At 48.7% G+C, this 14,913-nt stretch overlaps 1 protein-coding gene across 2 annotated transcripts in view; it reads right to left on the bottom strand.

Annotated features, from left to right (window-relative positions):
• Positions 1 to 13,625, bottom strand: part of LIN28B (lin-28 homolog B) — a 92,027-nt gene extending 78,402 nt beyond the window's left edge. Inside the window, exons 1-2 of one of the 2 annotated variants that reach the window (XM_056856657.1) lie at positions 13,580 to 13,625; positions 1,556 to 1,764 (exon numbers count right to left, since the gene is read on the bottom strand). In XM_056856657.1, the coding sequence (XP_056712635.1) occupies positions 1,556 to 1,764; positions 13,580 to 13,613 (243 nt within the window). In that variant the 5' untranslated portion in view covers positions 13,614 to 13,625. Of the gene's footprint in view, positions 1 to 1,555; positions 1,765 to 2,902; positions 2,926 to 13,579 lie in introns of those variants that run through there. The other variant, XM_056856658.1, reaches the window with a different exon arrangement.
• Positions 13,626 to 14,913: the final 1,288 nt, after the last annotated feature.

Genomic DNA, 14,913 nt, shown 5'->3' with positions numbered 1-14,913 from the left:
AAATTCTTACACACACAGGCAACCATATGCTTGTAACATGCAGTGACCTTGTTAAGAGTCACTGAAACCGCGAATGCTCAACACTGACAACAGTTTTAGTAGCTTTGTGCCATATAAAAGCTAATATCAAGCATGCATTTTGTATATATTATAAAGCAAATAACATTTCTAGAACAGAAAACCAACATTTGATTAGATTTTTAACCCAGTTCAACACCCAAAATACAATACTGAAGAGCTGCAATCCTAACTGCAGTCTTAAAATCACTTATTCAAAAGTAGCTCCACTGAATTCCAAGAAACTATGCTCATAGTAAATTAAACTACGCTCATAGTAAATTAGTTTAGCCAGTCATCAAGTCAACTAATTAAAATACGTTCCATAAAAACATATATATAATATACACACACTCCCACACACCTGGACTAAACTAGGGTTTTGAGAAAGAAACAATAAATACATTGTCCATAATCTTGATATAACAATCAGAACTGCAAAACTTTAGCTGTTCTCACATGGCTGAAGCCCCAACACTCTGCAGACACACAGAATCTAATCCTATGGCACACACGTGGGAGTTAAAGGTCTTTACAAAAATCGGCAGGGCTTTAAGTAAATATGCTTAGTGTTATGCTTCTTGCAGTCTATATGAACTCAACTTGACTGCACTGAGATTACTACAATAAACATAAAATAAAGGGCAATTCAGAATTCAAGTACTGGTTTTAGGGCTCAATGAGAGAAAAACACAAATACATCACAATTAAATGCAGCTTGACAGCTTTCCCACAAACATAATTTATAACGATCAATATGCACCTATAAATATTAACTTAGCCTTGTGTTTGTTTTAAAAATCATGTGCCATTCTTTTTATTTTCAATATCTACTGCTGGCCTCTTGCCCTCTGAGCCCTGTTCCTTTAGAGACAGAATATTTGCCCGCCCGCCCCCAAAGACTTAACACACACAAAACGGTAATAAGATTAACCATATTCTAATATGGAAACTGTTTGCATTCTGAGCTGTAGTAGAATAATAGAATTAAAGTTCAAATAGAAAAATTAAAGCTCATACTCTTCCATTTAATTTAAATATAAAAGCATTAAAAAAAACCACACAAACAGTGCCTAATTGTACAGGGCACATATTGTTTAAAAAGTGAGAGAAAGTTATTAGTTGTCATTCACGGTGTCTAGCTTTCTTTCCTATCACTGTGAGTGGAAGCCTGAGCAGATGAGAAACTAAACAAAAAGCACTCCATTTAATTTACAGGGGGGAAAGCGTTTGTATTAGAAACCTGGGAGGGGGAGAGAACACCAGTGGTGTTGCATAAGCAACTACTGATACCATCTCACTTAGCCTGGTTTTTTTTTTAAATGGGAAACTTATATGGAAATAGGGTTTTTTTTAATTAAAAAAAAAGTACACGCACAAACACCCATTCAAAGATGCCGACCACCATTTTTTAAAGACCACATGAAATTCACTGGGCAAAGGCGGCCTTTGCAAAAGAGGTGAGAGAAGGGGGGGAAAGAAAAAAAAAGGTGCTTACTTGGTGTACAAACACATCAACCGGCGCTTCCAAGGGGCTTCCCTCTCGGTTGATCATGGAAATAAACCCGAACCCCATGCGCACGTTAAACCACTTGCAATGGCCTGTTCCGTGCAAGACCTGGGAGTCCTCCTCCTCCTCTTCCTCGTCCTCGTCCTCCTCTTGTTCCGGCAATTTCCCGGGCTCATCTCCACCTTTACTCGCCCCCGCTGATTGGGGAAAGGAGGGCGGAAAAGAAAACACACACAAAAAGGCAAAGCGTTAAATCCTGGGAACGGCCACCCCCTTCGACAAGCGCGGTTGCTCCGGAGGGCAGAAAACGCACGCACAAGCGTGAGGTTAGGAAAGCGCCTCTGCGCGCTGCCCACAAAGGCATGAACACACACACACACACACACACACACACACACACGCCCCAGCGTCGCGGAGGGAGGAAACCGAATCACGGTGTTGCGTTTGGGTGGTGGTTTTTGTTTTTTTTTTAAATAAAAGCTTCAAAGAATCGGAAAGAGCAGCTTCTGCTACGACTCGCTCTCGCCGGCATTCTTCTTGCGTGCGGACACAATAAGCGCGCAGCTTTCCTTCCCCCCCCCCGCCCCCGCCCCGTTAGAGCAGCCCGGCCCGCGTTGCTCTGTACATACGTGCGATCCTGCCCTTTAACTCCATCTTTCAGCCACACAAAACCAAACCCCAGAGAGCGATACTTTACTTGGATACTGCTGGTTGAGCACCGATCCCATCCCTCCCCGGAGGAATCCGCGGGCGAATGAAAGCCCCGGCCGGCCAGGCAAGAGAGCGGCGGCAGGAGGAGGAGGAGGAGGAGGAGGAGGAGGAGGAGGAAGAGGGGGGGGGGCGACCTAGCCGAGAGAGGAGGCGATTGCACAACTCGGAACGGCCCATCCAGCAGCAGCAGCCGCCGCCAGAGCCGGGGGTTGTTTTCCAAGGGCGCTCATCCTCCCCCCCCTCCCCGCCGCTCTCCTTCACGCCGGCATCCCTTTAAAGTCGGGAGGAGGGGGGGGCAGGTGTACAAAGGTCTCGCCGCCTCCTCCCGCCCCTCCCCTCCCCTCCCCCGGCCACGGCTTTGCTCAATCGCGCAGGAACAATCGGAACAAAAGCCCCCCCCCCCTCTGGAAGCTTTTCAAGTTGGGCGAATCGGAGTGGGCGGCGCCCAGCACTTGGGAGAGCGCGCCCTCCATGGGGCCTCTCCCGCCCCCTCCCCCTTTTAAAAAGGGGGAGGGGGAGCGAGTCGACGGAGCCAAAACAAAACCGCGGGGGAACCACCCCCAAAAACAACCAATTTGGGGCGGGGGGGAGCAGAGAGAGAGAGAGAGAGAGAAGAGGATTCACCTTCGGCCATGTTGCCCCACCGGCCCTCCGCTGCGAAGCGGCGGCGCCAAGAGTCCCCCCCGGCTGGCTCGAAGCGGGCTTTGGGGGCAGCCTACCGTCTGGACGCGGAGCGGCCCCCCATGGCGCCCGCATGGTCCGGCGCGCCTTCCCGCTTTTGAGTCCCCCCCTCCCCACCCACCGACCACCCCCTTTCGCGCGCGCGCTCCGCTCCCGGGCCCCCGCGGGCACGTGACGCGCTCAATTACAGGCCTCCTCGCGGCTAATTGCGCCCCGGCTCCTTGGGAGGGGGGGGGGGGAGGCTCGCCGAGAGAGGCCAATCGACGCCGCCGGGATCATTTGTGAATGGACCGCGAACATTTTCCCAAACGCGCCTGGCCGCGAATGGGCACGTTTGCTCGGCGGAGGGCCCTGGGCGGCGTGTGGCCGGAGAGCCTCCCTTACGCCACGACTGACCTCCCGCCGACGCCACTGCCACCGTTAAAGGGACTTCGCCCTGCGGATGCGATCTCCACCCTCGTGGCGCGGTTTTACCGGGACTGCAAGTCGGCTTCGTTGATTTAAATAGGGCTTTGCCGCCTGGCGAACTGAAAAGGTGCCTCGGGGTCCTGTTGCAATACAGGGACCGGGTGGTCTGCGATCTTCCACTGTTCCCGGCCCGATCCTTTGCGTGCTTCCTCGGGAGTCAACCCGGGCTCGTTTCCGCCTATGCGGGCGCAGGACTGTAACCGCAAGAGTCACCCGATGTAACCGGTTTACTTCTAAGGAAAGCGTCGGTGGGGGAAGGCCCCAGAGCGATCTTACGCCTTCATCTTCAAGACCTCAGCCAGATATTAAGCATAACCCCACTGTATAAACTATTAGCCGTGTTCCTCCACTTATAACAGTTGGGCGAAGAACATCATATACACGATTCGGTTCCAGCTTATGATAACCGATCCAGAGAAGCTGCTCTTTCTTCTATCAGATGCCAACCCTGATGTTTCCTACAAAGTGTCACTCTCTGCTTTAGCAGCCAAGATCCGAGCTAGAGCTATTTTTTAATTAGGGAGTTTAACATATTTAATTACTAGCTTCTTGGGGGGGTCCGACTGTTTTAAAGTTATTTTAATCTTACATGAATGTGATTTTAATGTTTGGTCCCGTAGATCGTGACGGCCCTTTGGCCACAAGCAATGAACCTTATCCGCTGTATGATAATACAGCCGCCTTTTTAGCAAGCTTTATGTTCAAGGAACATTCTCCTGCAATTATAGCTGCTGTGCATTGTGTGCGTACGCGTGTACACAAACGAGAGAAACCGTATCCATCTTTTAGGGAGGCGTGAAACGCGATTCACAAAGTAGTCGCGGTTAATTGTCTGGTTGTGAATGAAACGCCTACCGGCAGCGTGGTGGCACCTTACTTTGGTTCAGGCCGGGCGGTCCAGCGTTTCAAAGCATTTCGGGGGGAAGGGAAGAGCGGGGAGGGGCCTGGGCCAAGGATCGCGCTTCACAGGTCCCTCCGCCATCTCGTTCCGGGGGAGAGGATGTGATTGATGACTTCCTAAATAAGAGGGCAGTTTGCAAGCCCAGCGTTAGTTGCTGTGAACCTCGACCAGCGACGGTTGTTCTCCCAGAGGAGGGGAGTTTGGTGGAAGAACTGCAAGGGAGCAGGAAGCCGAGCGGGTGGTGGCACACAGGGAGCGTATGGGGGTGGGGGGGGAGCACAACAAAGAGGAGAGGGCTAAAGCCAGGCCTGGTGCCTGCCCTTTAAATCTCCAACGGGGGGAGGGGGGGAGATCTCAGACGCAGCCTGTGGCTATATAGTACCCTTAGTTGTCCGGGGCTTGGGGGATGTGGGCTGAAAAGGCAGGCAAGGAATTGCCAGTAACTAAAAGTACACTCATACAACCACCAACCCCCTTCTCAGTCTAAAGAATTGTTCTAATAATTGTGTCCCGACTTGGTCAAGGCAAAGGGGGTTACCGCATTATGGGGGTTACCGCACTTGTATCCCCAGCGATGTGCACTTTCTATGTATTCCCACTGGTGTATTAAGAGTTTGAAAACGTTATAAAAAATACTGTTTGCACTTTGTTGGGCCCCTTTAGCTGGGAAGACGTTTTCCAACCATTTATAAGCTGTGGTATCCAAGAACCCTTTTAAAGCGATGCTTTTTTATAACGTTTTCAAACTCTTAATACATCGGTGGGAATACATAATGCGGTAACCCCCAAAGGCCCCCATTTATTTGCATAAATCGTTGCAAATACTAAAAGAGCAAGGAGCAGGCAATGATGTGGCCGACCAAAAAAGTCTGATGGAAACCATCCGTTGTAAAAGAAAAGGTCTCCTGCAACATCCCCCATCCCTTTTCCCGCGGACTGTCTCAGTACTAAGCTAGCCTTCAGAATTTAAGCTGCTTTACTGAGAAGCCTTACTGCTTTCCGTAGTTTAACAACCCTCCCCCCACCACACACACACACACACACACTGAAGTTTCGACAGCTTCCCCCCACTTCCTCTAATTTCAGCCACTGGGCCTGATGCTTACTGCTCAGCCCATGTCAGGTCAGTTTTGAAGCCCGGGGCTTGATACGGTCTCCCTTATTGGAAAATACATTTTCCTCTTCTGCTCCCAGCCCAGTTTGCCCTGAATATGCTTTTATGAACTGGCAGGATTGCTCGCTGTTGTTTTAGAACTGGCGACAGACAGTCTGAACAAACAGCCAAGGTCTCCGGACTGGTTAAAGGGGCCTATTTACTCCCTTTTTCTGGTGGTGGTGGTGGTGGTGGGTGTCGCTTATTCGGATTGTATTTCTTTAAGACAGCAAGGTGGTTGCTTTAACATTTGTGCGGCGGGGGGGCAGTCAGAGTAATCCCCCCCACTACAACTCATACCAGAAAATAGACCTAAATCATGAAATTCCTATGCAGTCTTCAACCATAAACTTCCTATTGGTTAATTCAGTACTTGGAGGTGGACGTGTCTGTTCCATTGGGGGGGGGGAAGGCTTGTTTTCACCCCTCCCTTGGTCCCCCTTCATCTCTTTACAACTATACCGCTGCCCTAAACAGCAGGCAATAAAAGCCTGCCAATCCATGCGTGCTTACTGGGAAGTAATCGCCATTGCACGCACGGGGGCTTACTTCTGAGTAACTGTGTACCAGATTGTCCTTAAAACTTAACTGAAACCTAAGGGACATTCAACCTGAGCCCATGCATGTTGAATATGAAGTACCATGGTTTTGTCTCCAAGTAAAGCTAGAAAGGACTGCAGTCCATTTTTATTCCTATATTTAAAAAACCAAAAAACAAAGGAAGAACGTGTATGGAAGAAGCAAGACATTACATGGGCCAATTTAGAAATAAAGGGGAATTAAGGTGTTGCATAGCCAGATGTGAGAGAATGTGTCCAGATTGTCAGCTGCTTCCTTTTAAAGCCTGAGCTTTATAAGGGATATGTTGTTTGTATAGATACCTATTGGCATAATCATTTCATAGATCAGAGATGGGACACACTAATAGATATCTTTGTTTTCATAGTAAGGCTGGGGTTCTAGAGAGAAAATGACTAGGTTGACTTCCTCTAACACCCTCAGATTAAAGGCAGCAAGAAAGACATCGTTGCCTGATAACAGACTGTGCTGAAAATATGCGCCAGCATATTTAGCCCAAGAAATGTAAAGTTGCCTATTCTTTAGTGCAATAAAGGTAGAGGAGCAAGGGACAGGGTGTAGACACATAAACCTTCTTTGAGAGACTGGGCAGAACCTTGACCTAGTAAAAGTAGCTAAAGTTTTCACTCATGCAACTTTCAAAGCAAAAATGGGGGGGGGGGATTATGTCCCTGCCAAACAAGGAGCATTGTGTTTTATTAATTTTCCCTGAAATTTTTGTAATTCTGAACCTCTTTCAGTGGGGGAAGCGGAGGGGGTGGCAGATTAGTTTTCGCAGATTCCCCCCACCCTAAAGAGGTCAGGAAAATACATGAGGGAGGCATGCAAATATTAAGTGCCAGTGGGGACTCCTAGCAACACCACTCCACAAAAGCCGCCTTTGAAAAAACGACACTGGGCTTTTGCCAGCGGTCTTGACTAAAATTTGCAGGCCTCCAGTATTAGCGGAATTAAGGTTGGGGTCAGTGGACTGGCCACCGATGTCAGATGTTATCGGCTCATTCATTTCCTGCAAAAGGCATCGGCCTTTTAAGTTCGGGTGGGGGGGGTAAGGTAAAGAGCCCAGCCCAGCTGGGAACTCCTGCAACCTTTAGGGATCTGAACAGGAGGGTGGGGGCTAAAGAACAAGAACTGCTTCCCCTCGCGAAGGCACATAAGAAAAGCCCTGCTGGATCAGACCAAGGCCCATCAAGTCCACACAGTGGCCAACCAGGCGCCTCTAGGAAGCCCCCAAACAAGACGACTGCAGCAGCACCATCCTGCCTGTGTTCCACAGCACCGAAGACAATAGGCATGCTCCTCTGATACTGGAGAGAATAGGGATGCATCATGGCTAGTATCCAGTTTTACTAGTAGCCATGAATGCCCCTCTCCTCCATGAACATTTCTGCTCCCTCTTAAAGCCTTCCAAGTTGGCAGCCATCACCACATCCTGGGGCAGGGAGTTCCACCGTTTAACTATGCGCTGTGTAAAGAAACGAGCAAAACCTGGGAGCAAGGGCGCTGCGACACGTCTTGTCAAAGCCAAAGGAAGCCGGGCAGCAGCGGCATGAGACGGCGGCCCTGCGATTGTAGGGGAGCCCCCCCCCCCAGGACCGGGCTCCAAAGCCCCGCAGTCCGGCTTGCGGCGCTTGTTCCCGGGGTCTTTCCAAAAGTCGTGGGTCCTCCGGCAGAGCGCCCCTGGGACGGCGGCGTTTGGGAGGCGCGTCCCTCCATCCCCTCGACGGCACCGTCGGCTCGAAGCCCCCTCGGAAGGAACCGCGGAGAGGCCGACCTGTCGTCTCCGGGAGCAGATCAAGCCGCCCCGCGTGCTTTGAGCCCCCGGACGGCAGCACCGACGGGGAGGACGGCGGAGGAGGCCATTTCTGCCCGGGAGGTTTGGCCTTGGATTTGCTGCTCTCTAGATGCGCGTTTTCCCCATCCAAATGCGGAAACCTCCAAAATAAGCCCCCGTGCAGAGTTTTGAGATGGGGAAAATGTGCATCTATAGGGCGGCAAATCCCCCCGTGCATGAATGACCCGGGGGAAACCAACCCCAGCCCCATGTCAGGCGAGTAGGAGGGCCCTAGCGGCGGCTCCGCCTGAGACCCCGGGCTCGTCCGAAGCGGACCTCCGAGGCGCGCCGGCGCCCAGCAAAGCTCCCCTTCGCCAGGACCGACTCCCGCCCGGCGGCGTTTCCGACTCCGGCTGAAACCCTGACCCCCACCCCCAAAGCATTGTTCGGGGGGAAAGCCAGGCTGGAAAGGGGAAGACACTCTGCACATGTTCAAGAGCTCGCTCCAGAATCTGGCAAAAACCAAGGACGCCCCGAGGCCCCGCACCCAGTTTCCGAGGGAGTTGCGGGGAATCTCCTGCCCTCTTGGCAGCTCCTTCCCAAGATGGGAATAAATCGCAGCTGCGACCTTAAGCCGCATCTTCGCGATGCCTTCAAGATGACGGCAACGTACACGCGAAGATCGTCGATAGCAAGGGGGCCGGGCTAACGTCATTTTTTAGGAAACCGACGGCTCCACTATTGTTATACGATTGAATCAATCGTCGAAATTGCCTTGGTGGAAACAGCTTGACCGGTAAGCGAGCCCATCCCCGTGGAATTACCTGGGAACCCTTAAAAGCGCTTGCCTGGAAGAAAGCCTACAGCGGTACTTACTTCCGAGTAAGCCTGCACAGTAACCCGCGCTGCTGGAGCGTATGGGGGCGGGCGGGCGAGCGCAGGAGGGCAGAGGCGGTTTCGGTTTCCCTGGAAGATCTGCTAATCTGAATGGAAATTGACCAGTATAAACACTGAAGGGAGGGAGAAAAGGGGCGGGCGGAAGGGGGGCGGACAGCCGCTGGGAAAGGGGGGGCTCCTCGCGCCACGTGGTTTCAAAGAGGCCACGAATCCGAAAGTTATCTTTGGAAAATAACACCAAGTTGATAAAGAAAGGCATTCCCACGTGCTCCGTTAAAAAAAGAAGAAGAAGCCCTCAATGGTTTAGTTTTGACTGATTGTGCACGGGAGGTTCTGCATTGAATTTGCTGCTCTCTAGATGCCCATTTCCCCCATCCAGATTTCTCCCAGGTCGACAATCAGCCCCCATGCAGAGTTCTGGGAATTCGGATGGGCAAAATGGGCATCTAGAGGGCAGCAAATTCAATGCAAAACCTCCCGTGCATAAATGGCCTGAACTTTGGCGGAACGGTTCCGACAACCCCTTCTCCTCTGATACGGCAAAACGGGGGTTCGTGGGGGGAGAGAGAGACCTGCAGATCGTTATTCAAGAAAACAGTTTATTCTGGCAGCTGCGACCCAGAGCACTCTATCGAGTAAAAATCTCTGAGCCCCGATCATACTGAGGAAGGGATATTTATCCAAATTCAAGATATGACAACCCATCAACATTCAGGGTAGGCTGATAGCACTCCAGACATAGAGGCGGCGCAGTACAGTTCAGTTCTATCCAGTTTCTCCTATCAATGTTTATAGTTCACTCTGACTCTCCATGACTCTTAACCCACTTCCTTAGCACACAGACATACAGGGATATTCTGCCCAGCAACAAGCTATTCCCTGACTGCCCTAATACATTTTACAGAAAGGAAAAGAGATTATTACAAATTGCTAAATCAGTGGATCTTCCATAGTCAGGGGAAGTCTACCTTGCTGTCACACCTCCTTCCAGCTACAAATTAAGTTTCCTAGGAGGATCCTCCTCCCGTGTGAAACAAAAACAGGGACCTTTTAGGAAGAGTCGCCGCGTGCCCGTCTCTGCCAGGGATCACTTTTTGGGCGACACGCGTGATTTGAGGGAGGGGGGGTCCTCTGGACCGCAGCCCAGCTTTTCCAAGCGCTGACTTTTCCGCGGCGCGAACTGGAACACCGTACTTCGCTCCGATTTATTGCGGCGAGATTAGGAGCGGCGGCGTCGATGGCCATTTTACGCACGGGAGGTTTTGCCTTGGATTTGCTGCTCTGTAGATGCACATTTTCCTCATCCGGATTCTCAAAACTCAACAATAAGCCCCCCCGAACAGAGAGCTGAGGATTCGGACGGGGAAAATGTGCGTCTACAGAGCAGCAACTCCAAGGCAAAACCTCCCGTGCATAAATGGCCAATAAGCCCCCATGCAGCGTTATGAGAATGCGGATGGGGTAAATGTGAATCTAGGGAGTGGCAAATCCAAGGCAAAACCTCCGGTGTGTACGGTGACTGAAAACGCGGAAGAGCTCCGCAAAATTCATTTTGCTTTACGGTTTACAAATCTTGACACCCCCCACCCCACCCCAAGTTCTCTCTCCTGCAAGCCACCTTTCTTCCTTAACCAGAGCTCCACTTTTCCAGTTACTAATTTTGTGCAGGGCAATAAATAGAATATCTGGGGTGAAGTGATAAACGGCTCCTTCTGTTCAAAAGACCCAGGGTAAGAGCCTCACGATCCCGTCAGCTTAACCCGGAGAACTGTGAATATGGCACTATTAAAGGGAAATCCGATCCCGGGGCTGGCCTCTCCAAACCCCTCTTATGGAAGAGTCATGTTTCAGATGCGGACAATGGCAGGTCAGAGTCCTCCCGGCCAAACAGGAAACTTTAGAGTAAGCGAGGGGATCCCTTTCGAGACCAGCTAGCCCTTCCTAACGGTAACAAACTGGCGCGGGTTGTTAAAAGAAAAAAGGCAGGGTGTGTTGCTACTACACGCGGATCCAATTCCCCTGAACAAAGCTGGGCTTGCTTCCGAGTAATCTATACGATCGATCGAGCCGCAGCAGCCACACCTGCTATGGAACTGGCTCTGGAGGCGGAGGTAAGTGACATACATTTAAAAGCTTTAGGGCAAAGGATGGAGAGGCAGGATTGTGGTATAGGCATGTGTATGTCTCTTTAAGAGAATTGTATATAAGAATATGTAGAATGTGGGAGAGCAGAGCAGCAGTTTGGATGTGATTTTAGGTTGCTTATCAGACTGAAATAAAGAGACTTGGAACTTGAGTGTGGAGGTGTTATTTAACAGACATAACAAATTGGCGAGGATGTGGGATGGCTTTTTTTTTGCCTTTGAATCCACCAGGACCTTTTTTACAAAGTCCAGGTGAGCCTCCAATTGCTTTTACTTCACGGATTCGTATTTTTGATAATTACCTGCTTGCAATTAGTGACACAGACATAACAAGGATGTCACACACACACACACACACACCGCAGAAAGCAAGCAAATAAAATGCTGAGCCAAGAATTCGGAAGTGCGGGCTCACGTGTTAAGTCCGCCCAAGCAAGGCCTCCGCTAGCCAACCCCCACCTGTGTTTTCAGGCTGCGAGTGACACGCATCCCAGACTCATCCAGCGCTCCTGGGTTCGTGGAGAGAGAGGCACGGGACGGGGCACTCGGAAGCCGAGGGCGCTAGGGCGCTTCAGCAACTCGGAGCCAGCCCCGCAGAGGCAGCGGCCTCGGGGATGGTGGCTTTTCACTGGGGGGGGGGGGTTTGCCTCGGCTGCAGGCAGCTTGGATCCAGGGTGCGCGATTCTAGGGCGCTTTTATGTAGGCAGCAGTCAGCTTATTTGGAAGTAAATTTCTCTCAAAATCCATAGGGTTTACGTCTGAGCAAACATATTCAATCCCTGGCTGCACTTCAGAATTACGGTGTCAAATGCTCTGGCAGGTGATGCTTTTGAGTTTTATTGGCCAATTCACAACACAGATGAGAAGAAGAAGAGTTGTTTTTTATATGCCAACTTTCTCTAACACTTACGGCAGAATCAAACCAGCTTACAATCACCTTCCCTTCCCCTCCCCACAACAGACACCCTGTGAGGTAGGTGGGGCTGAGAGAGTGTGACTCGCCCAAGGTCACCCAGTTGGCTTCATGTGGAAGAGTGGGGAATCCAACCTGGTGCCCTAGATCAGATTCTACCACTCCAAACCACCGCTCTTAACCACTACACCAAGCTGGCAAGAACGAACTTGACCCTGTAAACCAGTTTCAAGAGAAATGTGGTAAAAATAATACCAAATGCCGCAGAGGATAGAAATGGTTTTGCCTAGTTGTTGTTGCCTTCCGCCCTGACCTGGATGGCCCAGGCTAGCCTGATGTCATCAGATGTCAGAAGCTAAGCCGGGTCAGCCCTGGTTAGAATTTGGATGGGAGACCACCAAGGAATACCAGGGTTGCTGTGCAGAGGAAGGCACTGGCAAACCACCTCTGATAGTCTCTTGCCATGAAAACCCCAAAAGGGGTCACCATAAGTCGGCTGCGACTTGACAGCACTTTACACACATGTTGCCTTCCAGCTGACAAGCATTCTTTCTGCCCCCTACAGGTGTAGGTAAGATTATGCTTCCTTTCCAAGCCCCCCCCCACCACCACCACAAAGGTAACTCCCAAGAGAAGAGCAGGGTCGGCCTGAAACTATAGGTACACTATACAACACAATTCCTCCAAAGATGCAAAGATGGTGTGTGTGTTAGATCTCAATTAGGAGCATCTCTTCCACAATGCAACTTTGTCCTCCCCTTCATGAGCTACCAGGCTCAGAAGTGCCCAGCCACTTCTTCTAAATCAGGGAAAAACAAGTGCAAACCTCTCCACTTGTTACTGCATGAAGCACGTTGCCAATATCCAAGGAGCTGAAAAGTAGCAATTCTTTGTGCAAGAGAAAGCAGGAATCATTTTGAACGACATTTTCCTTTCTCTATCCAGGGCCTGAAAACAGAGAGATCTGGGTGATAGGGGTGTATCAAAAGATAGTCTGGGGTTTTGGTGGTCAAGATTTGGCTGAACACCAAGTGATGCAGAGAATGTGGAAAGTCGATTAGAAAGATACCGGTAACTTATGTAGCTTTTATGCATCTCCTGCACAGCATTTAGAAGATGAACCAGAAGTAGGGGACATTTAAATGTAAACATCTACTTGCTTCTTTACTAGATCCACTCAAAACAAAGTATCTTCAAGTCAGTATTTAATTTCATTTTCCCTGCTGTATTTTGAGGTTTTTTTGCATTTACATCATCTTAGTATCACTGCAGATGTCAACTTACCCTTATTATTTTTCAAATGTTGCTTTTACATAAACAGGAGGAATCCATGACAGGAAATAATACTAAACCAAGTTACTAGTGTGCTGACAGCAGGATTTGTTTAAAGAATACAAGGGGGGGGGTCTTTATGGGGTCATTTATTTAGCATGGTTCCTGCCCACTCCAGTGACAGAAGCAAAGCCATTTTGACCTAGGATTATACTTCCAAGAAATTATTGGATTCCATGTGAATGAAGCCCCCCCCCCAACCCCCTGCGATATGGCACCACTCTACAACAATTAATAGGCCTTATGCCCAAGCAACAACTGCTTTGCATTCAGGTGCCCGAAGGTCAGAATCAGACCTTAAACAGAGGAGAAAATGTTCATTGGCTTATTCACACAGAAGTTAACATTTATTCCAGGTAGCATAGGGAAGGGTTTTTTTGCTACCCATTCCAGCCACTAATGATATTGACAGTCACAGACAGCACTAAGAGGGGAAAAGGAATAAAAAAAAGAACTAACCTGGACTTGAAGAGACTTTCCAGAATGATCTCATAGTCTTCTGAGGTACCTAGAAATCAGAGAGCTGCAGTCACTACTATGTTAATTCTACTAGAGCACTGTATTTCATTACCTCTTCTCCAGTTTAATTGCTCATTAAAAGGCCATAAAATGCCAGTTCTTGACTCTATGAAGTGACCTGTAAACTTTTAAACAGTTTTAACAGAGACTTACCTAGCGCATCACAACCACAATTGGATAACCAGGTCCAATGTACTGAAGAAAAGGGGCTTTAACACTTTTATAAAGGCATTTGTCCTTTAAATGGATTCCTCCACAAAGCAAGCTACCTCATGGTGACTTGATAGCACAATGCATTATTCACTTAATTGCACGAGCAACTCTGAAGTTTTCTGGTTGCTCATTCTCCAACAGCACACTGTGCCATATAACAAGCATGCTACTCACAATACAAACATCTTAGAATGCACTTTGATCAAGTGCAGTAGCAATCTACACGGGAAGCATGCCTCTGTTACCATAAGTCTAAATAGCCATTTGTTTCCAGAAGAACAACACTGAACTGAATATAATTTGGATGAAGCCAGGGTTTATTTCATGGCCTTCAACAAACTGAAGAGGAATTGGATTGTTTGGTTGTCTAGTGCCTGTACAATATTTATTATCCAATATTTATTTTGAAAAGTCAATATTTTTAGAATGAAATTGTTCTCTCTTGGCTGTGCCGGTAGATAAGGGATTTTCTTTTGTATAGTTGCAGTTTCTAGACAATATTAAACTAAAATAGTGCATGTACTATCAATTGGGACCCAATCTAACAGCACACCTCAGGAATTTACAGCATAAAGACCACTGCCCCAATCTTGTTTCCTTCAAGTCAACATGGTTATGAACATGAAGTACTTTTCAAGGCTTTCTTCTGGTGCTGTGAGCTGTAATAGTTTAAAAACAGAGTTCTCTTTACTCCTTTGAAAAAATCAAGCATGCAAAATAGCTTAGCTAAGAATCCCTGCAGCTATGGAAATTTAATATATTGCAAGTTCCTACAGATGCTTCTTCCTTATAACTTTATTCTTTAAGGTTATGAATAAATCTTACCACGCTACACCTAAAACTATGTTCTTTAAGTTCATATATACTGCATGTCTATTTTTTTACAGATTATAGCCACACTGTATCAAAGTCTATATGGACTATCCAGAAATATCTGGTGAGTGAATTTGTTTTACCTATTCTAAGAGCAAAAGTATGAGAATTAACACTCGTACTATTGCTACAGAAACAGAATTACTTTAGATTTCTAGGATGATTTACCTTCTGGGAGGAATATAAGC

The sequence above is a fragment of the Euleptes europaea genome, chromosome 10, assembly GCF_029931775.1.
Source record: "Euleptes europaea isolate rEulEur1 chromosome 10, rEulEur1.hap1, whole genome shotgun sequence".
Classification (NCBI taxonomy): domain Eukaryota; kingdom Metazoa; phylum Chordata; class Lepidosauria; order Squamata; family Sphaerodactylidae; genus Euleptes; species Euleptes europaea.
This window is presented reverse-complemented; position numbering and strand designations above follow the sequence as displayed.